At 50.3% G+C, this 26,970-nt stretch overlaps 1 protein-coding gene across 1 annotated transcript; it reads left to right on the forward strand.

Moving 5' to 3' along the window:
• The first annotated feature begins 600 nt into the window (after nucleotides 1-600).
• On the forward strand, nucleotides 601-25,283 carry LOC135810078 (uncharacterized). Its single transcript, XM_065323546.1, has 9 exons — nucleotides 601-1,241; nucleotides 2,525-2,685; nucleotides 3,111-3,172; nucleotides 7,479-7,700; nucleotides 8,970-9,595; nucleotides 11,073-11,251; nucleotides 22,900-23,051; nucleotides 24,149-24,301; nucleotides 24,549-25,283. The coding sequence occupies exons 1-9, from the start codon at nucleotides 911-913 to the stop codon at nucleotides 24,862-24,864; spliced, it is 2,202 nt and encodes a 733-aa protein (XP_065179618.1). The 5' UTR covers nucleotides 601-910; the 3' UTR covers nucleotides 24,865-25,283.
• The last annotated feature ends 1,687 nt before the right edge of the window (nucleotides 25,284-26,970 follow it).

Genomic DNA, 26,970 nt, shown 5'->3' on the forward strand with positions numbered 1-26,970 from the left:
ACTCCCTTGGCTGCCAAGATAAAAGCGATGGGTTTCACCTAATGTTACTTTCAAGTCTATCCCTGCGCGTCCTCTTACATCCCTAAATCCCAATTTGCGCATGAGGAACAGAAGGAAAAAGGTTTATGGTGAGCGGATCTGGTGGGTGGAGCCAGGGAGGAGCCAGGGAGGAGCCAGGGAGGGGCAGCTACTCTGCATTACCATTGGCATAGGTCTTCCCCTCTGGGGTTGGCAAGGAGGCCACGGAGATTGTGTTGAAACGTCTCGTAACTCACCCGACATCGGTGAGAGAGAGAGAGAGAGAGAGAGAGAGAGAGAGAGAGAGAGAGAGAGAGAGAGAGAGAGAGAGAGAGAGAGAGAGAGAGAGAGAGAGAGAGAGAGAGAGAGAGAGAGAGAGAGAGAGAGCGTTGTCATGACACCCAGGTGGCTGTGACGTAGCATTTGTCAAGTCCTCGCCAGGTCCCCTGCCCCTGGACCTGGTTCCTCACTGACAATGACCATGATGACTGTCCTTCTCTCTTGACAGACAGTCGTGTTGCTTGTGGTCGTAGTCATGGTCAACTCCGCATTGTAGCGGCGGTAATCGAGGTCTTTTCGAATCAGTGGATGGAGTCGAGTCGGAAGATCATGTTACATAATTTATTTATAACACGTAGACTACTACAGTGTAGATCTACTGTGTAGTAATCACTGGAAAGGTTTTCGGAGTTAGGTGGTCGTCGTGTAGCCAGCGTGATCTCCCACGCATGGTCTGTGGGCTCACGAGCGTTAGGTTGGCTGAGTAACTGGTAACGCTGCTTGCCGACTGTTGGCATCCTCCACTCTCCAGACCCGAGGGAAGTAATTACTTCGGAAGACAGCGTCGTAGATCTACAGCCTGCCGAGAGAAAACGAAGAGTCACGGCTATTGATGAGCACAATGGCATCACAATTCTCCACGGGCAACGTCGTCAACGTCTTCTCCGCAATCTCGGTGTGTTTGATTGGCTTGGCGGGGGTAGCCAGCAGCGCCACCAGCGCCGCACCATTGCCTGAAGCCGACTGTAAGAGCCTGAATGCTGGCAAGTTGGCGACGCAAGTGTTTGCCAAGTCCAAAGCCACGCTCTTGCGGAACATCGGCGACCAACTGCTGAAGGATGGTCGGGAATACATGTACTCGACGTTGGCGGAGGACAAGACGGTGCTGCGACTTCATGCACGCAGCGACTCGTTTCTCTTTGTGGACCGAGTTCCTGAAAACGGTGAGAGATAGTGGGAGAAAGCACAGCTGGTGGCGCCCTGTCGATTTGCTCACTACAGTCACAGAGATCGCCTGTACAGAAGGTTGCATGCTTGAACATGTGCGGAAGGCGGAATACAGCGCAGTGACCAGGGTGACTCGGGAAGAGAATGTTCTCCTGCAAAGCGAAAGGGCATAGGAGGCTGCATGAAAGGAAAATCCTTCCCCGTTGTAGTGATTGTTTACCGGTTAGCATGGCAGATTTCTCGGCTCACAGTGCGGGACCCGTCAGCTAAGCGTAGGGTGAAGAATTTCATTGAAAAAGACTATCATTCTGTAGCTGTGTCGACGGTACTGCTGTACTGGTACATGCATTGCTTATGAATATGAATTGAAGAACGGTCTCGACGCTTCGCATTGAACTATCACTTCATTGACTGGTAGAAAACTACATGACATGTACATGTGTATTTGGTGGGCCATGGGACACCCATTCCAAATCACACTGCAAATCTGAATGGTTCGGATTTGCAGTGTGTGTTTGGAATGGGTGTCTAACCAAATCTTTTTCTGCTTGATGAGTTCGTGGTCAATATGCCTAGGTGTAGGTGCAGGACAGCTTGCATTGTACATACTTATACTAGTACATGTGTGTTGTTCAAGACGAGGCAAATCCGCTGTCACAGTCTTGGCAAATGAACCAATGACAATACAGTTACTGAGGCTGTAGCATGACCTGAAGAATATGGTCTCTGGTGTGGCACATTGCAAGAAAGACTATTGTTATTGCTCACTACACACAAATAGGGTCGATCCAGGTGTGCTGCTCGTAAGCCGAGTGTCGAATGCACAACTGTTCGGAGCAATATACACAAATCAAAGCCAACTTGAAGGGCTGCTTGGCTGTAACTTCAAGCCTTCACGTGTCATAGCGATCATCCGACAGAGGAGTGAATGCGGGTGAATGCAGCTGTCTCATGATTGCTAGGATGCGTCACAGTGAAACTTTAAGTCACAGCCAAACAGACACTCGCCTTCGTTATCGGTGTGAGTACTGCCTCATTATGATGTCGGGTTAATGGCGTTTTATCTCTTGTTGGAAACCAGTGGCCTGGTCGCAAGCCTCTGTTTGATCGAGAACAGTCTGTGTCCGGCTTCCCTCCTTCCTCTTCTGACCAGTTTAGATTTAGAGCCACAAGTTGAGAGAAAAGGAGGTGAGAAAGACCAGAAGGGGGGGTCAAGGAATGAGGGCGGATGTCCAATGTTCACCACCCGTCTCTGTGCTGCTGTCCTGTTTTCCGACAGATACGTGGTTTCTTCCCGCCTCGCTCGAATGCATTCGCAATCGACTTGTGTTTGCCGGCTTCTACACACTGACGAATGGCCCGGATTCTCTATTCGAGTCGACCTGCCCTGCAGATAAATTACAGTGTTCAGTGGAAGGCGAAGCCGACATGACCTTGAAGGTACATACTGGAACGGATTGTGCATGGGAGCAGGGCCTACCTGTGCATCCTAGGCCAGTGGTCTGACACTGATTGAGTTGCTGAGGGTACACAATGCATCTCGTGCAATAGGTCCATCACGGGTAAGGCTATCAGGCCTGTGATGGACTTATTGCACGGCACCTGTGAAGTGTTATCATGGATCGAGGCAGTGTTGAATTGAAGTATATGGACTATATTCATGTAATGAAGTTGATTGTTCCAACTAGGCTAAGTTTATATTCATGTGTGTCGAAGTCAAGAGACAGCAGGCTGTGTGGCCGCTGTGGCTTCAAGTTTACTGCTCAGAAGCAATCTTCGGAAAATGTTACTTTCTCTTCGAAGTAGACATGCCTGTTTGCATCTGTACAGTGTCTGTGTTGCTGGCGTGTTGACTTGACTTGCAGACTGGGAGAAAGACGGCCACTGTGACATTGAAGCCTGGAGACTGCTTGTATATTCCGCGCGGGTAGGTGGCTCGGGATTGGAAATAATATTTGACACTTCTTTGTCGTTTCGTGAGAGCTTGGACAATCCAGTTGTCCAGACAAGAAGGCAGCAATGCCTGTTCATTCTGGCGAAGTAAAATTAAATATACCAACCAACCAACTCCTGGTTGGATCGTGCCAGTCTAGCTAATAGCGTAGATGTGATGCCTTGCATAGAGTATGACAGTGCAATGCTGCTGCATAGATTCCGATGATGTGAGGCATGGCAATTTGCGCTGGGCATGATGTAGCCCCGGAACTGCTGTAATACTCATGAGTGTGGATTGACATCACTCCATAAGTACCTAGTTAGAGCCAATAGGGACCTTTCGCACCACGCGCACGGATACGAAACGAATGCTGATTCGTCACCTGGGTTTGAGGATTCGTCAGAGTCCCTGCGGAGAACTCGTTTTCACGAATGGAAGCCTCTTCATTCGTGGCGCGCTCCGAATCCGTCGGGTGCACATTTATTTGGATAGGTACACATGTTTTGCAAGGTACACATTTTTCCCTTGATTCCATGATCCATGCACGTGTGCGTGTAAAAACCCGTACGCCAAGCTACCGGCCGTATTCGTAGTTGCCATGCACATTTGCATGACGACTTGCGAAACCTGAAATCTGTTTTCAACGAAACGATTACGAGCCGAATCAAACTTTCGTTTCGCATTCGATTCGTAGCAAATGCGAAAGGTCCCTAGTGAGACCTTTGCGATGCTTGCCGCCGACACATGAACAAACAAAAAAGATCACGGTTCGCGTCGGAGGCCACATCCGCAGGAACGCCACCACCCTCTAGGATCAAGGCGCAGCTGCAGCTCCTAAGCGGTGGGAGACGAGCAGATCAGACCCACTACAAAGTGGTCAGCAGCACTTGAACCTGGTACCCTCTGTTTCTCAATCATGGTCTTAGACCATCCCATAGTAGTAGTATTCTTTTATTTATAGTGGAGAAACCAAAACAGGCAGATGCCTAATAACAATGGACCCACTGTGTAGGGTGGTGGAGGAGGAGGGGGGGGGGGGGGAGACATGGCTAATGGTAAATAGTTCCGGCGAAATAGAGCAGTTCCAGCACAGCTACAGAAACATGGGCGTAAAGCTAAAAGCAGGCAAGAATGTGTTGCAAAGCGCTTGACTCGAAGGCGGCCAGTTTGGTGACGCCTCGGATATCCGCATGGAGGGAATTCCAGAGAACTGCGCCAGCATGTGTCACCAATTTGGTAGAATGTGCAGAAGCAGCGGCAGGGACGATAAGCAGGTTACTGTTGCCTCCTCGAGTTCTTCATGACGAAAGAGGTAGAAAAAAAGTTGCAAACAATCTACTTCCTGAAGAATTTAGACAACGCCATAATTATAAAGCAGAGCAAGTTAAGTTGAATGGTAGCGCGCAAGGGAGAGACATGTACGAACTTACTATCTTTCGGGGGGGGGGGGGGGGGGCTGTCTTTCGGGGTGATAACCTCGGCAGTGGAAAGTGTATTTTTTATAGGGGGTACTAAGTCATTGGGAGAACTAGCTTACGGGGAAATACGGTATATCTCGAACATACACAACGAAGAGCAATGGACCCAGCACTGATCCTTGCGGAACACCACAGCTACTTGCGTAGGCAGCACTTTTGCTTGGGCCAATCTGGACGTACTGTTGACGATCGGTCAGGTAGTGGGCCATCTACTGCAGAGCAACGCCGCCTATGCCGAGAGCGTAGAGGTCACTAACTAGAGTCTGATGCTGCACTTTGTCGAAGGCTTTCGACATGTCTACAAAAGCGACTCCAGTGTAGAGGCGTGCCACTTGTGCCTGTTTAATTTGCTCTACCATTAACACTAGGGCATCAGAGGTGGAGTGGTGGCTACGAAAACCAAATTGTTCCATTGGTAGCAGATCTCGGCTCTCCAGAAAATCAGACAGTTGCTCATGAACAATCCGTTCAAGGATCTTGGAGACCACAGGCAGTAGGGAAACTGGTCTATAGTTCTCAGGTTGGCTGGGGTCACCGGCTTTGAACAGTGGGCGGATGCATGCCACTTTCATTGATTTTGGGAATTTCCCCTCCCTCCCCTCCCTCAGTGATCTGGGAATTTCCCCTCCCTCAGTGATCTGTTGAACAGCAAAGTCAGCGATGGGGCCAGCATATCCCTACTTGTACACAAACGGAGAAGGACAGTTGGTATACCATCGCTTCCAGTTGCTTTAGTTGAATTCACTGATTGCAGCAGCTTTCTGACCTTGGCTATAGATACTGGCTGAAACGAGTACAAGTTCATCCGTGGGGCAGCACCAGAGGGGATTCGGAGCACTGGTGGTCTTGTTTTATCGTCCACAATAGTCGCAAATACTGCAGATATCTCCTCTGCTGAGCACTGTGGTGGAGGGTTCACACGGACTTTTCCTGTCAGTTCTTTGATAACCTGCAAAGAGCGCCTAGGATTTCCTTCACATCGGCTGAATGTTGCTAAGTAGTGGGACCGCTTCTTCTCACGGTCGCAGGATGTAGCCTCACTCCGTGCAAGTCGGTATGATTCATAGCGCCGATCTGTTCTTTCCTTGAGCCATGTTCGATGCAGTCGATTTCGCTCCCTCAGTAAGTACATCAGCTGCTGATCCATCCAGGGTACATGGCAGCGGTGTGTTGGTTTACGGGCTTGGACTGGACAGTGGTCATCATATACACTATGGAATAGGTTTGTCCATTGCGACCACATTGCTTGCCTCGGTGACACTGTACAAATTGGCCATTGACAGGTCGTGCCAAAAAACGGTCGAAGTTGATGGCCTTGATGTTTCGGTAAGTTGAAGAGGAATGGGTCTGGGGGATGGAGGAATGACAGAGAAACTGCTGATGATGGCTGCATGGTCACTGAATGCTATCGGTAGAACTGTGGCGACATTGTTGGGTTCAAAAGTATTGAAAATAAGGTCAATGGTGCTTGTGGATCCATTAGTTCCAAATCTGGTAGCCTGGCACACACCCTGATGCAGGCTATAGCTGCTGGTCAGGTCTCGCAGATGCTCAAGCTGTGGATCCGTCATGTGCACTGTATCCATGTTAACATTGAAGTCTCCACAGATAACAGTGTTTACACCAGGCTTGACAGCTGCATGCAGCAATGATTCTACACCGTGCCAGTAACTCACTGGTTCTGATGGTGGGCGATAGATAGTTCCAACCAGACAACTTGTTGGCTTACACAAGATCTCTCCCCAGAAACTTTCAACACCATCCACAGTGATATTTAGTCGAGGACGAAGAGGTATGGTGGACTTGTAATACAAGCATACACCACCACCAAGTTGGTTCTGGCGATCATTGCACAGGATGCAGTATCCACTGATGGCAATTTCACCATCAGATATTGTGCTATCAAGCCAAGTTTCGTTCAGGCAGATGACATCAGGATTGTGTTGGTGGACTAGCCGAGATACGTGTGTAATCTTGTTACGAAGACTCCTGATGTTTAGGAGCATGACTGTCAGTTTATGCGGCTGGGAACGAAGAGGTGGGATAGAAAGGGCGAGCAAGGGGATTGAGGCGCATGCACCCAGTGCTGGGGCGGGATGAAGTGGCGAATGGATTTAGCTGTTGGCCTGTTCCTCGTCTGTGGATATGGCATCTTCGTTAGTCCAGCCCATGTTGTCGGACTTAAACCTCCATGGTCGCACACGGATTTTTGCTGGCCAGAAATCCTTCTGCTCAACCTTGGAACTTCCCATGAACATGAACAAACACAGTCATTATTTTGGTAGTGACGGAATGAATATTCTAATCATTCAGTACTATAGAATACTGAAAATAGGAAGAATACTTTCGAAAGCAGTCAAATACTGTAATTTCACAAATTTTCGGTGTACTTTTATTTTCGGTACTTTCGGTGCGTCTGTTTCATACCTAAAATTTCAATACACCAAACAAACACTAACACACATAATCCAATAGGGAACTGCTTCTCTGTGCCGAAAATTTCTGTTCACCTAACCTGGCCTGTTGCCCTCATACCGAAAATATTGAGCACCGAAAATGTCTGAAGTTAGAGTATTCGATTATGTGAACATCTGTACATATAATTGTACGGCCTAGTTGCAACTTCGATCTGAGCTGTACTGAGCAACTTTAAGATCCTAAAGCAGATGAATAGATGGAATGCAAAATCCGCTAAATCCATTTGATCACTTTTTGGATAATGGCCGAAGAAGGATTCATCTTTCTATGTGTAGTGGTTTGTATCTAAATCCATGTTTGGCTGTCTAAGCTGGCTGACACTGTCTGCACGTTTGTTACAGGCAAGCGGTGAGCACTGAAGGCAGCTGTCTGCTTGTCACGTGGCTCTGGTCACCGCTGGACGGCGTGACGTTTGATTCGCAGCAGTGCAGCAAGCGAGCGCGCCAGAGGGCCAAGCTCGACAAGAAGAGGGCCAAGTGCGAGAAGAACACGCCGGGAGCAGCAGCATGTTCTGACGGCAGAGAGCACTCGCTTGCAGGCGCATCGCCGGTCCTACTCATGTCGTGAGTTGTATCCGCTATCAACTTTCTACAGTGAAATTTCCAGTATAAACATATATCCAAGGGACATGAAAATCAGTGCACTCATACCTCAGTTATCCGGACACCAAACTTCACGGGCACGTTGGTCTACCTGGCACCATTTGGGCGGGCTTTTGTGGAAATATTACTGCTCTTTTGTTACTTGTAGTGGAAGTAGCAGTGACATCACATGCAATATCTCCGAGGCTGGCCTCAGTTTCCCCGTCAAAACGGACATGTGTGTGATTTAGAGTTAGGGACATTTCAAAGTTACGGGAAGTGCCCGGTCCCGGACCGCCCGAATAAACGAGTCTGGTATGAGTGTACGTGATTACTGAAGTACTAGTACTCTATAATTATATCAAAGGTCAAATGAGTGGAAAAGTATACACACCGTCCCCCAAAGGAACACTACCTACCGTGTTTTTCCGGTTGTAAGTCGACCTTTTACGACTAAAAGTAGGAGAAAGGGTGGGGGTCGACTTACAACCGGGATTCGACTTATAACCGGGAACTATCAGTATCTTACAAAAAATGACCTGCACTGCATGCACGAGTGCACCATGTGTACACATTTTTGCCAGTTTATTGGCCTTTTTCAAGGATTGGGACGTTATACCCTCCAATAAGGAATGTTTACATGATTTGTTGATGTGTTAGTAGCAGGGAGTGGTTAGTAGTGCTTCGTCGGGTGAAAACTATAAAAAGCAGACTTGAAACCTCCAGATACGGGGTCGACCTACATGTATAACCGGGATCGACTTACAACCGGTAAGATACGGTATACCCAATACAAAGAGAAACCGGGCCAATGTTATATCCTAATATCGATGAAAGTAAAGTTAGCGCACTCATACCACGAGAACAATGAACAATATTTTGAGATTTGAACGTCGAGGTACCTTTACTTTCTTCGATATTAGGTTTCTTGTCCGTCCACGCCGCCTTTTCAATGTTATATCCGGAGCACTTAAGTCTTTATACTGAAGTTTCACTCTACATGTATTTGCATTAGTGGGAGTGGGAGAATGACGTATCAGATTCTGTTGTCTATGTGCACCATGCCATTCTATTACATGTTGCTTAATTCTCACAGAATATGTTTAAAATGTGATATGGGTGCAAAGGACTTGACTGCTGTATGCAGACCGGTCGACCGTTGCTCGGTTTATCCGATTCCGTCTTCTGTGGCTGTTAGTGTTATTTTTGATATCGGCATTGATCTTGTGTTTGGTGTGCCCACTGTCGTAGACACTATCTGAAATCCACCGCATGCTCAGCGGCTGCTCATGACCCAGACTTTGTGCAACTGCTCGAGACACACTTCAAGCAGCTGGCCAGCAATGATGAATTGCAAAAAGCAGCCAAGTCGTGCCACGACGCACTTCTGGAAACAGACCCGATGGATTGCAATTCAAAGCAATCACTGGCAGCCATACAGAAGTTGGCCAAGCAATTTGTGAGGCATAGAATTTTCTCCCCTTCTGACGACTACGTAACATCATCCATGTGCAGATCCAGCATTGGAGGCAAAGGCTCGAAAATTGTGCATGCCATCCAACAAGATGCTCCCGCAAAGGTGTCCTTCTTTGAAAAAAATACTCGTGTACAGGCAGTGGAAATACGTGACGGGCCAACATCACCAAAGGAGTTTTTCTCACAGTACGCACACCCCAGTGGTCAGGCCCGGCCTGTCATTCTCAAGGGACTGGCCAGAGCCCAACCTGCATACCAGCAGTGGCGGGATGCTTACCTGGTCAGGAAAATCTCCAGGCCAGAGAAGAAGTTGACGTCAGATGAAGTGCTGAACAGGATATCCGACCTGCTGGAGTCGGCTGGCTCTGGGTTGAATGGCGTTCTGCCTAGAGCGCTATGGGGTGAGTGCTACCTGTTTAGTCCATCATTGTCGTGCTTATACCAGAGATAACCGTATGCCGAAAATATCCATTCATTCAGGAGCAGGGGCGTACATAGGGCGGTTCCCGGGATGCCCGGGAACCAGTAAAAAAAATTCGATATTAGTACGGATATTTTTGATCCAGCCTTTTCAGGCCCTGCGCTCACAGTGCAAGTAAGTGCATGCAGCTGTGCAGTGCATGCCTAGCGCCTGGAGTCCGCGCCTGATGGCCAGACGGTCCGAGGTCGAGGATGGTGACATGACTAGCCCAGGTGTGAAAGCGGTGCTGGGACACAGCCTACTGAGCTGGGTTCAACAAAGTCTCTACATCGCCTCGATCTCCGAGTCGAATTTTCTGTTGCAGTTTGTTTTGACAAAGTTCGTCGTGTTTTGGACGATGCTTTCGCTTTGTGGAAAGGAAAAATGAAGCGTCGACATCCAGAGGGCCAGCGCTCTATTCAGAGCTATTTTGAGCAGCAGGCAAAGAGTGTAGCCAGTGCTAGTGGCGAAGGTCAAGAGATAGGTGAGAATGCAGACCGCGGCACCTGACTTGCAAGCGAAGACTGCATGCAACGAGCAGCGCTGAGGAAGAAATCGTCGGCGAAGCTGTAGAGCGACCGTTGTTGGAAGCTGCTCGATCATCCAAAACTTACTTCAGTGACATGGGAGTGTGTTGGAAGGGATATTCTGAAAGTCGACGTCTACAATGGAATCCAGTCCCCCGACATTTGCCGGACACGGAAAAGATTTCCGTCATCGACAATCATTGTGCGCCACCGAAGGCGAAGGATTTCATTTCCTGTGCGTGTCCAGATGGATGGCAAACAGCGCCACTTTCAACTATCCTTGTTAGAGGAATTACCCTGGGTAGTCTTTTGACAGGCATGCAATGGTGGCTTCTGCTTGCCCTGTGTGATGTTTGCTCCAGATGATTCGAAACTTAGGCAGCTTTCAAGACTGCATGCAATCGTCATGCTGAACAAAACATCCATAAAACGGGGAAAGGTTCAGTCTTTTAAAATCAAAAATGCGTAGCAATGACATCGTCCAGCAGCTTGTGGATGTTAATTTCACCCAGTCTGAGGAGAATGTGCAGAAACTCCGCGGGATACGAAAACAGCACTTCAATTGTGTGGAATGTTGGTTCATCAGTTGGCATGGGAACCACTCCTGGAGGCGAGCGGCGTACGCCCCTGAGGAGCTTGCATTCCCAATGGGAGATGTTCGTAGTTGTTGATATTGTTGATATGCAAAATGTACTTTTTTAGCCCTACTTGTAATGAGACAAAGCACTGCTTGCAGACACCAGCATGAACAGTCCACCAGCAACCCTTCATGGTAGCAAATCGCTCTTGACAGTGCCTGCTATAATACCGGTAATTCCGTTCCGCCAGATAATGATGATGGCACTGTTGATGGCTTTCACTGGCATTGGTTGTGTGTACTCTGGTTTGCAGGTGATATCCACATTCCACAGCCACTGTGTAATGGTCAGGTGTTGCAACGCATGGGTGGGTGCTCTATGAGAACTGCAGTGAAGCTGGCACTGACTATAATGGATGACTTGCATTACGAGATGGGTGATATGCTGCAATGCCAGCTGGACGGCTACGCCAGATATGTCCTCATGGAGCCGGTAAGAAGGGGTGCCTGTGTATGGTATCTTGCAGTGCTGCGCCCTGCTTTCAGGCTAGGCTAATTTGAATCCTTTGAAATACTGATCATTGCAGGGTGGTGGCGTTCCTAGGGATGCTGAAAACTCAGTCTACCTGAGTCTCAAGGGAATCATGAATTATTTTTAAAGTACTGATTGCGGGCTATGCATGTTTGCAAAAGCTGTAGTTGCTCGTCTGCTCAAGGTAGGCACGGCTGAAGGGAGGAATGGCGTCCAATGGGATCAGCTTGTAGGGCAGCCATGCATGATCATGTAGCATGTTACTTTCAATTAGGGTTCGTTGTAGAATGCTCAGAACACACTCTCACAAACAAAATACGCAAGAATCTTCACCACGCACAGATGGACACGTTCAGTGTTGACAGAAAACCAACTTCAACTCTCACCACTACAACGTATAAAGCAAGAACACAAGAATGGAATACACTTCCAAGAGAAACACACACCAAGCGAACTGCAAAGCAAAAGACACAACTGCTCGACAAAGCCAGACCAATAAAACCGAAACACGCAGTACCACAAGCCTCCACGTGCGCAGCGCGGGAATCTGGAGTGATTTGCATCGGTCACGCGGCACGTGCAGCCACACAGGTGCGGGCATGTTAAACACGCATGCAAGCAATGCATGAAAGGTGCCAGTGACATGGGTGGAACAGTGAACTAAACGTAACATACCTCCCTCATGAGCGAACCTAGAACTATGAGCGAATAAGATAAGTAGAACCATGGACACTGGTTAGATATGATTACTGTGAAGTACGACACATGGACATAATTATTGAGAGGCTAAACTAACGACAGCGAGAAAACAGTGGTATTGAAGTCATGCAACCAGTACGCTTGACAGGATACTATGAATGGTACTGTTATTCAAACTCAGGCAGATCCACTGCAGCTGTACCTGCCATCTTCTAACCGGTCGGAGCCACATCTAGCGGCACAAGCTAGTGAAAGCTTCTCTTGTAGACTTTGCCGCTCACCTTGATGTCGACCACACGGACACGTCCATCTCTGCCGGGGTATGTGGCTACTACTCGGCCCAATGACCAACATGCGCGGGGTAGCGAGGAGTCAGCAACGATCAGTACTGTGCCAACGTCGAGATCGACGGCATCTTTAAGCCACTTCGTGGCGAGGTTGGCACATGCAACAACCTCCCTCATCCACCTCTTCCAGATCTGCTGCATGAGGTTCTGTAGAACTTTCCACCGATATCGGGGGTTGATGCGGCTGTCAGACTCCACGTGTTCCAGGGGCGTTGTCATTGATGCATGGCCAATCAGGAAGTGCGCGGGTGTTGGCGGCTCGGGATCATCTATGTCGTCGGAAACGACTGTCAAGGGACGCGAGTTCACTAGGGCTTCTGCCTGAACGAGAGCAGTTAACAGCTCCTCCTCCGTCAAGTCTGCCTTATAGAGGACCGTCTGAAGAACCTGTTTCATGGCGCGCACCATCCGTTCAAACACCCCTCCGAAATGCGGGGAACGTGGAGGGTTGAACCGCCATTCCACTCCTTGGCCGGCTAAGTCAGCGGTTAGCGTGGCATGATTGATCTGCGACACTGCCTCCCTCAGTTCGCGCTCCGTGGCGACAAAGTTGCCGCCATTGTCGGTGAGGATGAACTGAGGTGTTCCGCGACGACAGCAAAACCGAGTGAGAGCCATCTTGAAACCCTCAGTGTCCAGGGATGTTACCATCTCAAAATGGCATGCTCTAGACTACAGACATGTAAAGACCGCCACATAGCGCTTCTCCTGACTCTTTCCACGCCCTCTCTTGACATAGAAGGGTCCTGCATAGTCGACCGCCGTCCGAGCGAATGCTGGTAGAGTGCCCTGGGTACGGTAATCTGGTAGTTGACCCATCGGTGGCACTACAGGCTTCCGCCACACCTTCTGGCATCCTACGCAGCTATGCCTGTGCATCTTGACCATCTGCTTTCCCTTTATCAACCAGTAGTGATCTGCGAGGTTGGCCAGGAGGTGATTAGTACCCACGCTGTGTCAACAGCGCCGGTCTTCATGCTGGATGATGAGTTCCATCACGCGATGACGTGGTGGAAGGATGACCGGTGAACGGAACTCCGATGACAAATGATGCGCGGTTCGGAGTCGACCTCCGATGCGCAACAGCCGATCTCCATTTTCGTCATCTAGGAACGGCCGAAGCTTCAGAAGCGGCGCACTAGGTGGCAGCTCGTTACCCTTCTCCAGGGTCGCAACAACAACAGGATAGACTTCTCGTTGACTGACACAAATCCAGTGGCGCTCCGCACCCCGTAACTCTTCTGCCGACAGTTCGGGCACCAGCACGGTACAGGACTCGGCGGTGGCCACAGGGACCTTGGCCTCAGTTAGTAGGGCATCCGATTCCTTGGTGCGACGAGCCCTGGGAACGAAACGATGACACCACGCGATGACACGAACGAGCCTCGTCCATGACGAATAGTGCTCGGGGTGGAGCCGATTGTCTGTTGTCGCGGCCGGAGTAGCTGCAAGCGTGACGTCAGCTCGCTTCAGTTGACTTGGTAGCACCTGTGGCACGATAGTCTACCTCTGCGGCCACTGCGAAGGTGGCTCCCGCAGAAATGGTGCACCTTCCCACCACCTCGACTAGCTGCTCTGTCGTTAGTCCGCGTGTAGGAAAGTCCGCAGGGTTGAGCTTGCCGGGGACGTGGTGCCAGTTGCCGGTCATGGTCAGCTGCTGGATTTCGGAAACGCGATTCCCGACCTCTATCTTGAACATACGGCTGGGCGACCTGACCCAATACAGCACGTTCATCGAGTCCGTCCAGTAGTAGACATCAGATGTCGCAATGCCGAGGGTCTTGCGAACAAACTCACCCAGCCGCGAGCCCAGGACAGCTCCTTGCAGTTCTAGTAGCGGGATGGTACGGCGCTTGATCGGCGCAGGTCTGGCCTTGGCGATTGCAAGAGTCACGGTTGCGGTTCCGTCGGCGTTGCTGACCCGTACATACACTGCTGTTGCGTATGCCAGCTCTGATGCATCGGTGAACACATGGATTGTGACATCATTGGTTGCTCCAGCTTCCCTGAAATACCGTCTGATCCTTAGCGCGGACAACTGCTCAAACTCACCGAACCATTTGAGCCATGACTCACGTTGGTGAACGGTCAGTGTGTCGTCCCATCCGTTTCCGGCAAGGCACGGCTCCTGGAACATGATCTTGCTGCGAATCGTAAACGGTGCAATCTGGCCTCTGGGATCAAATAGTGAGGCCATGCAGCTGAGAACGCCACGTTTGGTAAGCGTGACAGGGGCTGGATTCCGGCAGTGGAAAGTGAAGTAGTCATCAGCGATCATCCACGAGACTCCCAGAGCATTCTGCATTGCCTTGCCGGACCCATCCTGCTCAGTGAAGGTCTTCGCGATGTCCAATGCTCGGTCTTCTTCAGGAATGGACTGCATGACCACCGGGCTATTCGACATCCACTTGCGTAGGTGAAAGCCGCCCATACTTTAGCAGACGTTGGAGCTGGTCCTGTACCCGGATCGCCTGTTGCTCAGTTGGTAGCGACTTCAGCATGTCGTCTACGTAGAAGGACTGGCGGATGGTGCTACACGTCTCCGTGTCGAACTGATCGCCAGACTTCTCAGCCGTCTCTAGAAGAGCCCGTCCGGCCAGGTATGGCGACGCCTTAATGCCGAAGGCGAGGCGAGTGAACTCGAACTCACGTATATCGTCATCCACGAACCATAGGAAGCGGTGGTAGCGCCGGTCCTCAGGTCTCAGGCCGACCTGCAGAAACATCTCCGAAATGTCGGCGATCAGTGCGATGGGGTGCTCACAGAAACGGATGAGGACCTTCACAAGGTCGTTCTGGAGCTTGGGCCCTGCCAGCATGCGGTCATTAGTGCTGCTTCCATTGAACTGAGCAGCAGCGTCGAAGACGACACGGACTTTGGTGGTGGCCTTGTCCTCTCGCACGACAGGGAAGTGAGGAAGAAGCCACTCGTCTGTAGCACCGCTGCATTCTTCCTGTGCTGTCAGCATCCTGATGTACGACTTGTGAAGGTAGTCCTCCAGTACCTTGGCGTAGCGGACTTGTACGTCAGGCCGTCGCTGCAGGGAACGTACCAAGGATCTGAGTCGACACTCAGCTTGAACTCGATTGCTCTTGACCCCAGGCGGCTCCTCTGTCTTCCACGGGATGGCGACCTCGAAGCGCCCATTTACATGACGGATGTACTGGCGGGTGTTACTCTCAGCTTGGCGCTCATCCGGTGTCAAGTACTCATCTGATGATGTCTCCATCCCGACTGATTCAAGTTCCCAGAACTTCTTCACCAGTGTGTCCAGTCCTGAGCGCGTTGCCTCTGCGGCACGGAAAGTGCTGTGACTGCTGGGGCCTTCGGAGTATATGCTGGGACCAAAGCACATCCAGCCGAGAAGCGTTCGTCTGGCGATGGGATCGCCGTCGTTGCCAACTCGCTCCTCCTGCGCGACGTGAAGTACAGCGGCATTCAAGCCGACGAGTATGTCAACCTTGGCGTGAGCTACAGTTGCAAACTCAATGTCGGATAGGTGTGGCCACTGGCTCCGCACGGCATTCCAATTGGTGATAGGGAGCTCGCTCGTGATCTTGGGCATCACATAGGCCTCCAGTTGAGTAGTGGCCTTGCTATCATGGTGGCAAAGGTGCAGCTTCACGACGCGCCGTCGGCCGCGCAGAACCTTGCCGCCGAGTACGGTCACACTCACGTCCTTGCCGTTACCTTGAAGATGTAGTCGCCTTGCGAGCTGCTCTGACACATAGCTGCAGCTCGAGCCAGAGTCCAGTAGCACATTCGCCATGGCGGAATGTGCCCCGTTTATGACCTGCACAGGAACTGTCATAAATGATGTTGACCCGCTTGCGCCGTCTTCGGTCATTGGCAACCCTCCAGCCGAGTCGGTTCCATGATGTGTGGTCTCTTCTGTGGATTGTGGCGCCCTCTCCGCCTTGTCAGAAGCAGGCTTGCGCTCGGTGTGGAGCAACACGTGATGCTTGCCATTACATTCCGTGCAGGCAGCTGACTCACACTCTCGCGCCCAATGGCCATCACCCAGGCAGTTCAAACATAGATTCAGCAGCCTAGCCAACTCATTGCGCTTGTTGACACCTAGCGCCTTGAATTCGTTGCAGTGACGCAACTGATGCGGCCCATTACACTTTCGGCACTTTTGTTCCCGTGCTGGAGATTTTGTGGCTGCCGACTTTTTGTCCTGCCGGCGGACACTGGCCGCTGCCAATGTCTGATGCTTCATCTTCGGTTTAGGTTGCGAAGTGCTTTGGGATCGCGTCTCCTGCTTCTCGAGCAACCCAGGCCGGTCCGTGGCATGCTTCAAGTTCTTCACGTAACTTAGCAGCCACGTGGCGAACGCATCGATGTCAGTGCTGCCAGTTCCATGCTTATCGAAGAACTTGATCAGCATGGACTTGGGAATCTTTTCCGTCGCAATTATGCACAGCTCTTGACTCGGCGTGCTGCCACTGGTGCGAATGTTAGCAATCGTGCTGCGGAGCTTGACGGCATACTTTTGCAGGCCTTCCAGATCTCGCTCGTTGGCAATTCTTGCCTGCGTCATGACCTCTCGTATCTGCTGCTCTAGATGCCTGTCTGCTCCTCCAAACCAGGACTCCAACTCACCCCAGGCAACGGAGTAAGTACCTGGCCCGTCAAGAAGGTCCACGACAAGATCCTTGGCTGTGCTGTGCTCAATGGCCTCCCTCAGTCGGGCCATCTTGTATTCGTCTGGCAGGCGTGGATCCATGTATTGGAGGAAGGAATTCCTCCAACGGTGATAATCATGCGCCTTGCCACTGAACGTCGGCAGTTTTAGAGGCTTCACGAACAGTTGTTGTGGCATGTAGCCAGAATGTGCAAATTGATAATTTTGCGGAGGCAGGGTGCTGCTGGTCTTCGGCACGTACTGCGGTGCACACACGTTCAGGGTTGAATGCGCTGAGGCCATAGGCATGGTGGAGATCCTGGGCGGCTGACTGGCTTGGTGCATCGTACTACTCACAACTGTTGGCGCATGTCCAAACGTTGGCAGTGACGTCATCATTGGCATGGGCGGCATCGGCTGTGTTGGCGCAGATCCAAACCCAATGACTGGGGGTGCTGCCCTCATAGGCAGCTGTTGAGGTGGCACTGATCGTGGCAGAGTTCCTGTTGATGCCAACACTGGCATTGATGAGGGAACACTGGGTGCTATCTGTACACTGGCTGCACTAAATGCATTGGGCACAGTGTGTGTAGATACAGCAAGTCCTAGTGGCTGAAAAGCACTTTGCACTGCAGATGTCATGGGTGCATGAAGACCACTTACTGCTTGAATAGTCTGTGGCTGACTAGGCTGCAAAGGACTTCCCCCCTGCTCCTGGCTGTGAGAGGCTGATGAAAGGACACCAAGCAGAGGCGCTGAGATGCGTCCTTGTATACCAGATGTAGTCCTGGCCAGTGGAGCGTCAGTTCCAATGTCGCTTCTGCCAGTTCTTCAGGTCTCTGCTGGTCCAACTGACTGTGATCTGTTGGCACTAACCGAGACTGCACCAGACTGTCCAACGGATGAGGTGAGATCCAGCATAGAATCCAAACGCCCCGCACCTGAGCTGCTCTCCAAAGCGTGCTCCTCTTCGGTTCTGGCGTTTTCATCGTGTTGCTGCGACTCGTCACCTCCATCCGGCGTTTCTTCCAGAAGTGCGCTCACATCAGCCAACAAGCTAATATCGTTTCGGAATTTTTCTTCCCACTTGTCCAACACGTCCAAGCGTGCAGAATCCTGTTGCTGCTCCAGTAGCTCCCTATGTCCGTGGAGCAGTTCTTCAATGGCGTGCACGAGCTCCTCCGCCTTGCGTAGGTCCTTCCCAAGGTACCTACGGCTTGGACTCGACTTGCCAAATTCACTCGACAATCCTTTTAGGCACAGTGTGAGCCTTCGCCTCAGCTGCTTGCGCTCCGTAATGATTGCCTCGTCGCCAAAGGCTGAGCCACCCGAGGCGTCCAGGTTGTCTTCACTGGTCCCATCTTGGGCAGAGCGGTCCTGCTCTAATCCATCCATGGCCGAGGAAACTGCGTATCCCGTCGGAGGTGCCAGAAATGTTACTTTGGTTGGTTGGTTTTTTATTTCACTTCGCACATTCAAACGGGATGACGGCCCAATAAAATGACGGCGAAGGCTTAGCCTAGAAGTGGCTATGGAAGAACATAGTAAAAGCTATGGAAGCACATAGTAAGACAATAGGATACTAATAACTGCAAGTAAAAGGGGGGAGAGAGAGAATACGATGTATCTGTGATACTACGTGAGGATTACTGAACTGCACGGGGAGGGAGAGCAGAGCGATCAGCAGCAACTCGAACTACTCCCTACAGGCGTATGGTACACATGCATGCTTAAACTCAGGTAGCCGGGTAATTGTGCGGACCTCGCCAGGGAGAGCGTTCCACAGCAGAGCACCAGCAACAGAAAATCTCCGCTGACCGCGGCGGCTACGGTTTGCCTGGCTTAGTAGGCCATTTGACTGCTGATGGCGGGTAGGGGTGCCTTGTGCCGGGGTCAGAAGCTGGGCGAGCACAGGGCTGGTGCGGGCGTGGATGCACCGCCAGATGGTGATCGATATTTTCTGCCTGTAGAGCTCGCTAACACGGTACAGGGAGTCAGCAGTGAGCAGCGGCTGCATGGCTGTCCGGGGCGGGTTGCCATCGATACAGCGGATGGCTCTGTTTTGCGCGGTTTGCAGTCGTTTCAGTTGACCCTCTCGCATTGCGGCTGAAAAGCAGCAGGAGCCATAAAGCAGGTCGGGCATTATGACCGCCTTCACATACACCTGACGAGAGCGTCTTGATAGGCTTCGGCGTGCCCGCCACAAGGCGCCAATTTTCTTGGCAACCTTGGTGACCACATAGTTTACATGGGTGTCACAATCTAGGCGATTGTCAAGGTGAACGCCGAGGTAGCGCGCAGAAGACGCTGAGGGGAGGAGACAGTCGCCGCTTTTGACTGTTACTTCCTGTACATGCTGCTGGGGAGAGATAGTCAGAACCTGGCTCTTGGTGGCATTCAAGATGAGGCATCGGGACTTCAGCCAACCGGCCAGAGCAGTTGCCGCTGTGGTGAGGGTTCTGGACGCTTCCGCCGCTGATGCCTGGGAGTCGTACAGGGCTATGTCATCTGCAAATTGTACACTTGGCACAGGCGAGGAAACCAAAGGGACATCGCGTGTGTATATACTGAAGAGGACAGAGCCGAGAACAGAGCCTTGGGGCACTCCGCAGGTGCAAGCCAGAGCAGGGCTGGTTGAAGGCGAGATGAGGATTTGCTGCTTGCGGCCGGATAAGTAGTCGACGAACCAACTAAGGGCTTTTCCAGAAATTCCAACCGCAAGGAGGTCTTGAATTAACTTGTCGTGGTGCACTTTATCAAAAGCCTTCGACATGTCTAGTCGGCACAGCCCTGTGGTCTTGCCACTGTCTCTCGCCTTCTGCAGATTATCAGTCAGCACACAGAGGGCGTCTTCCGTGGAACATTTCTTGCGGAAGGCAAATTGTGTTTCGGGTAATGCCTTGGTCAAGTCCAAATGACGAACTAACTGGTGTTGCACTACCCTCTCCAGCAACTTGGACACTATTGGGAGAAGGGATACAGGTCTATAGTTGGTGGGGACTGATGGGTCACCGGCCTTGTACAGTGGCACGACAGACGCCAATTTCAATGCGGATGGAATGGTTCCAGTCCTCAGCGAGGTGCAGAACAGCACAGCAAGAGAATATGCAAGCAAGTCAGCACACTGCTGTAGCAGAGAGCCCGGTATGCCGTCACTACCTGTGGCTTTCCGCGCATCCAACTTCTCAAGGAGACGTCGGACGTCAGCAGCAGTCACAGGATCAAGTTCGGTCAAGGAGACGGGTCCAGCGGGACCGTGCGGGGTACAGAGTTGTTCAGGACGGTTGGGATCCGTGACAATGGAGTGGAACGTGTCGGCCACCTCACTGATGCTACAACTAGGATCTTGGCGGCGACGTGAACGCCCAGTGACTGCATTTAGAATGGCCCAAGACTTCCTAGGGTTGGCCACATTTTCTTTGCACTGACGGGAGAAGTACTCGTTTCGCTTGCGCCGATACGCGTTCCGAGCAGTGCTACGTGCTTGTTTGAACTCTGCTTGCAGTGTGCCGTTTGTCCTATCCTTCCGCCAACGGCTGTGCAGCCGCCGTTTACGCTGTTCGAGCTGGTGCAGCTCTCTGTCAGACCAGGGAGGTATCGCCCTCCGGGAAGGCTTAGAGTTGTGCAGCGGGGCATGCTTGTCCAAAACGTACAGGAACTTAGTGTGCCACTCTTTCCACATGCGATTTACATCATTGTGATCCGAGAAATCATGTAGAGAAGCCTCAAGGATATCTTGCCGAAAAGAGTTAATGTCAACGCCACGTATATTCCTGGTCAGCCGCGACGACGTGGATGACGCGGGTGGAACGTCAACGGCAAGCTGAATAAAGGCTTCCGCAGCGCTGTGGTCACTAATATCAGTGGGCACAACCGTTGCTTTCAATTAGGGTTCGTTGTAGAATGCTCAGAACACACTCTCACAAACAAACTACGCAAGAATCTTCACCACGCACAGATGGACACGTTCAGTGTTGACAGAAAACCAACTTCAACTCTCACCACTACAACGTATAAAGCAAGAACACAAGAATGGAATACACTTCCAAGAGAAACACACACCAAGCGAACTGCAAAGCAAAAGACACAACTGCTCGACAAAGCCAGACCAATAAAACCGAAACACGCAGTACCACAAGCCTCCACGTGCGCAGCGCGGGAATCTGGAGTGATTTGCATCGGTCACGCGACACGTGCAGCCACACAGGCGCGGGCATGTAAAACACGCATGCAAGCAATGCATGAAAGGTGCCAGTGACATGGGCGGAACAGTGAACTAAACGTAACATAGCATAATACCTAATAGTAACTTAAGAGTCTATGTTCCAAATTGGTCTAATACCTAATACCTAATAGTCTACGTTCCAAATTGCTCTGACTTGGGGAAACTCAATGCTTATACCGATACCGTATGTCCGCACCTTAAAAGCCATGGCGGTATATTCGATTATAAAGCCAGTCTCAGTTATAAAGCCATGGGCTTCATAAATGAAATGAGGTTTGAAGTACGTTTTGCAAAAATGAAGGAATAAGTACTAGGCTAACAAACTTACAGCCCAGCAGGAAAGGTGAACAAGTGGATTTGGATTGAAATTTCTGTGTGGACTTTGACTTTTATGGCATGGCGTAGTGGATGAGTCATTTTGCATCTAAAATAATTATCTAGGAAAGCAGCGGTGTTTCGAATATAAAGGCTTGGCTTTAAAGGCGTTGACATACGGTAAGCAGGGAGTGGTAAAAATACTGTATTTACCATTCCCTGTTTATAACTTATTGCAGCCTGAGCCGTAAAGCACCATAGGTCCCCCCCCCCCCCTTCTCTCTTCTGTCCCCCGTGAATTCCGCTGCAGAATATCAGAAATTCCGTGCAGAATTCGGCAGCTGAAAACAGTGAATTCTGCGGTAATTCCGCAAATCCTTCTATATGCTGCGGCAATTCTGCGAGGAAAAAAAGCGTAAAAAGTCACTAAAAACAGATCGAATTTCCGCAACCCCACCGAAGTTTGTTATCCCTATAAATTCTAAACAAAAACTATGCGAAATCCTGGTAAAAAAAATTGAAAGCTCCAAAATATGCTGCAAGTTGATTTTGAAAGTCACAAGGGGGTTGGTTTGACTGTGAACATCCATCGAAAGTCTCCAGAAAAAACAGTTTTCTCTCTTTTCTGCAATATTCCGTGGGATTTTCTGAATTCTGCGGACACTACTGGATTCTGCGGAAATTCTGCAATCCGCGGAATCGCGGAATTCACGGGGGACAGTCTCCTCTCTCTCTCTCTCTCTCTCTCTCTCTCTCTCTCTCTCTCTCTCTCTCTCTCTCTCTCTCTCTCTCTCTCTCTCTCTCTCTCTCTCTCTCTCTCTCTCTCTCTCTCTCTCTCTGCGCCCCCTGCTGATTTTCGACTTCATCCTATATATTACGTCAAATTATGGAGTTGAACCGGTGCATACACTACTGCCAGTGCAGGCATTCTGTTGGATGTAACTGTACACAATCCAGTACTGTGGTAGCAGTCTGGCATTTCAAACTAACTGTTACTTGATTGCATTGTTGCGCATAGTACTGCAAGCCTTCGCCAGGCGCGTAGCACAGCCGTTGGGGATGGTCCGGCCAGGGGGGGGGGGGGGATCCGGGGGGATTTCCCCGCGGAATGTTTTTGAAATTAGGGTGCAAAATCCTGCATTCTGGGCACTTTTGGCATTGTTTTACTATGGTGGTCGTGGTCGGGTGAAAAAGTGGTCCGGCCAAAGCCGGACCGGCCGGAGCGGCTGATACGCCCTTGTTCTCTCTGCTGGAGGTATTACATACAGCCCCTTCAAGGCATTCTGCCGTAGCTTGTTCCGTTTTGGCAGCTAGTGCATCATAGAAATATTAGCCGCATGGGATCCTATGCAGATCTTGTCTTCATCCTGATGAATGTTGGCATCCTCTGCACAGAAATATGCGGACACGCTTCCAATGGAAGACATCGGACGCACTTGCCCGGTGGATTTCGATGATGTAGATCGGGTAAAGTACGGTATACTCCTGGACACCCCCTGGGTTTTAGGCATCGTGGAGCCAGGAGATTGCATTTACGTACCCTATGGGTGAGTAAACGGAAGATTTCTGTAAGAAAATGTAAGACATACGTATGTAACTACGGTAATATGACACTGTATCAATTCTGAAGTTAAACATGATTGTACTATGCTCTTCGATTAATTTGATCAGCCACTCCACACTTGACGTGATCCAGTGCATTGTCATGAGTCCAGGTTGAGATCTCCAGTAGGCTCAGCAACTGTGTACACAGCTCACATTGACCCGCTGGCCACTCAGCCAAGTAGATGACGCCATGCACTTGGATGATGGTAGGTGCTGGTGACCTAGGTCCTTGCACCTCTCACAGCAAGTCCAACTACCGACAACCTGGTAAATAACGACCCTTCATGGTGTACGAGAAAAAGTCGTTATTCGCGAGTTGTCATTATTTGTGAGGCTGAAAGCGAAATGCAGTCAAACGGTCACTAGGTCTGAAGACTGGGTCGTTTCTTTATGATAGTTGCTCAGTTTGAAGCGATCCTGCCATGCACTGCTATAACTTCACACATACGTGCAATACCAAGAGTACATGTAGTAGTCCAGGGATGAATTTATCCTGTATCGCATCGCAGTTTGCGATGCAAAATCAATCTACTGCTACTCAAAAGTCACCATGACTCGCAGAAAACTGCGATACATACAGACTACCCATGCCTAGCCTGCGCTGTCAAGTAACATGCATACAGTGCAGTGTATGTGGTGCAGGCACTCAATCTGCGTGCACATGCATGATTCAGTCGTTTTTTTGCAAATGGGCCTTCAGGCATCACCCCCCCCCCCCCCCCAGAGTATGCAACGCCTGATCCAGCTCTGCATAGGGTCTTGGTCGAGCGTAATCGGATCTTTGCGTCATAATACCGCACACATTTGAGGGGAACCCAGGGAGTCGCGGGTACTCTCGGATCAAAAACAACGGTGACCTGCCTCGAGACCGGCCTTGCGCTGGTGTGAAGTGTACGCATGACATCAGAAGATCCGACTACGCTCGACCAAGACCCTATGCAGAGCTGGATCAGGCGTTGCACACTCTGGGGGGGGGGGGGGGGGTTATGTACTCTTGGTAATACTTATTCATATCTTCTTTGCCTTGGTCTGCAACTAGATGGTTGAGGTACACAACCTACCACCAGCGCACACTGGCCGTCGACTTCACCTGGAATCCATTGGTAGATGCACCGTCCACATGGCCGGATGCAGATGTTCTTTCAAACTGCTCGTACGATGGAACAGCTATTGATCCCGCGGAGGAATTTAGGTGAGCCAGGGTCTTGCATACCACTGATATCATGGTATCAGCAAGCTGTAGACGATATTTGGTCACATAAACCAGTTCATGTACGAGTATGTCAACACCAAGCAACAGATGTGATAATATTCCATTATCATCTTTGTACATGTACAATCCCTCCCCGTTCCAATTCTTTCCTCAGACGATCCGCAGCGTCCTTCGGCTCACTCCTCGTGTACACGGCTTGCACCACTTTGTTGTTGTTATTCTGCAGGTTCCAGATCTTGGAAGGCATAGGTACGGGTGACATCAGCCTGGATGAACTGCAAACACTGATGAGTGAAGATCTGCAAATAAGCAATGCAACGTCCGCAGCTGCAACACTAATTAACGCAGGGGACAGCAACTCGGACAAGACCCTCTCCAACAAAGAGATATTGGCGCTAAGCCGTGATGTCCTGAGTGAAATCAGCGCTCTCAACCATTGGAAACCATCTGTGCTAGAGTCATCAGACGACTCGCAGGACACTTTCGAAAACGATTCACCGACACCAGAGTCGGAAACAGATGCAGAGCACGATGAGCTGTGATCACGATGAACACAACCCTGTACACTTGGATTGCCTATCCCCGGCACTGGGCATTGCAGATACCTCAGTCGCACGTCACTGGTCTTTTCACAGTGCATTGGCATGGTTGTGATCGTGATCATCTCCACCAGTTACCCAGCACTGCAGTGTCAGTTCGCTGTAGCTACCTCAGTGAATGACTAACGGCCAGCTCAACAATTGCCAGTTGAGCAAATTCATTTTTTTAAAGTTGCCGAGCAGCCTCTTCAGCTAACTTGCCATTGCCAGTCTGCTGGGTATGCATGCATGGTAGCAACCCGTTTAGTGGCAGTTTTGGACCCGATGACACTTGATTCAAACAATCAGCTCTTACGCTAAGAGTTACCGAACTCCACCACACCCGTCTAAACTTTGAAAAAAATCAGTTTGATTGGTACTGAGTTCACTGTCAACAACTTCAACGCTGACCAATTTCCGATGTGGCCTACGATTGGACGTTGACCATCCGGCAACTGCAAGGCCCCTCGTCAGTCAGGTGTTGAATTTGGCTAATGGTCAGGGCAAGGACTATCACCCAATACACTTTCATATACAGTCGTCCCTCTCTAATCCGGCACTTTATAATCCAGCACCCTCGATAAACCAGCACAATTTTCAGTAGCCAAAATGTCCTCTTCATGCACATTGCAGCAGTAAATCAGATTTGTTAATCCAGCACCCTCCCTAATCCAGCAGATTTTCGTGGCACAAATGGTGCCGGATTATAGAGGGACCACTGTACATAGTTCAGGACCCTATCCAAGTGCACAACAATGTAGTCACAAATGGACACAGACAGTTTATACATGTATAATTTGACTGTATGTATGGAATACCTTTAGGTTTTCATTGTGTCAGGTGTGGTATTTTGTACTCACAATCCGATTCCAGATACTCACGTGCGGTCCCGGATCATTGCGGATAATCAATGTTCTACTGTATCATCAGGACGGGACGATTCTAAAACCTAACTCTTAATGACCCGATTACTTCATGGTCAAGCAGCATGAATGTCAGATAGGCAATTCATACACTATCACCACATGCCGGGCCGCAGGGACAAGGAGCAGCAACCGCAGGCACAGCCACGTTCAATGACCAGTAGAATGACACATATCCGAGTGATTGATTGCCCGAAATGCCGTGTCACGCTGAAGTGAAGAGGCAAACCGTGATGAGGTTTTCTTCCCTCTCTAAGTCATGATCTTTGCTACACTCTCTGGGTCACATCATCAATAGGCATAATGCCGCAGAGCTGGAACAGGGCCGGGCGTGATAAAATTCATCTTGCTTGTCTGTCTCTCCACACAAACGTATCACAAAGCACTCGGTACAAGGGATAGGCAGTGTGATTGTTTAGAACTACAGCAGAGTCGTGCGTCCAAGAACGTTGTTTCCAAGGGGCTAGCCTGGGACGTTCTTATTTTTTCAGCAATCTGGCTGCGTTCTTATAGCACGTTCTTAGAAACAATCCGTACTGAATCATAACGTATCCCACAAGCTCCCAGAAAACCAACACTGACGTTCTTAACTTTAGGCTGTGGCGTAGGCTGGACGTTCTTGGGCTCCACGTTCTTCAGCGCGCGACTCTACTGTACAGCAGCTGGCTTCAAGCGCATGCTAGTAATAGCTCCAGTCAAGAGTCCATGGCGACAGCAGCGTGCATCTTCTACATGGGTGGTGGTGTAACGGAGCCTCATTCCTCAATCATAGTACATCATGGCTGATACAGATCGATACCAGCAACTTCACGCGGCCATAGTACTATACATGTAGTGCGTACAACTGACTCAGCCTCAGTTGGGCAGCTTTTTGAATCCTGGACAAGGCCGAATGCTGCTACTACTTACCCCTCTTTTTTTTTTAATCCTGCTTGCATTATTCATCACTAAAGTGAATTAAGTGATGCACATGTAATTCAGGAGTTTTGCCATCATCGGACATCAGCCGATTTGAACCGTGTGCAAAGTGACCGTCTGATTTTCATTCTGTGACTAGACGGTTGTTGGTCTTAGGGCCGTTAGGCCACTGTGACAACTTCCTCGTCAGGCCACTGTGACAACTTCCTCGTCAGGCCACTGTGACAAC

This window comes from Sycon ciliatum, chromosome 2 (assembly GCF_964019385.1).
Source record: "Sycon ciliatum chromosome 2, ocSycCili1.1, whole genome shotgun sequence".
Classification (NCBI taxonomy): domain Eukaryota; kingdom Metazoa; phylum Porifera; class Calcarea; order Leucosolenida; family Sycettidae; genus Sycon; species Sycon ciliatum.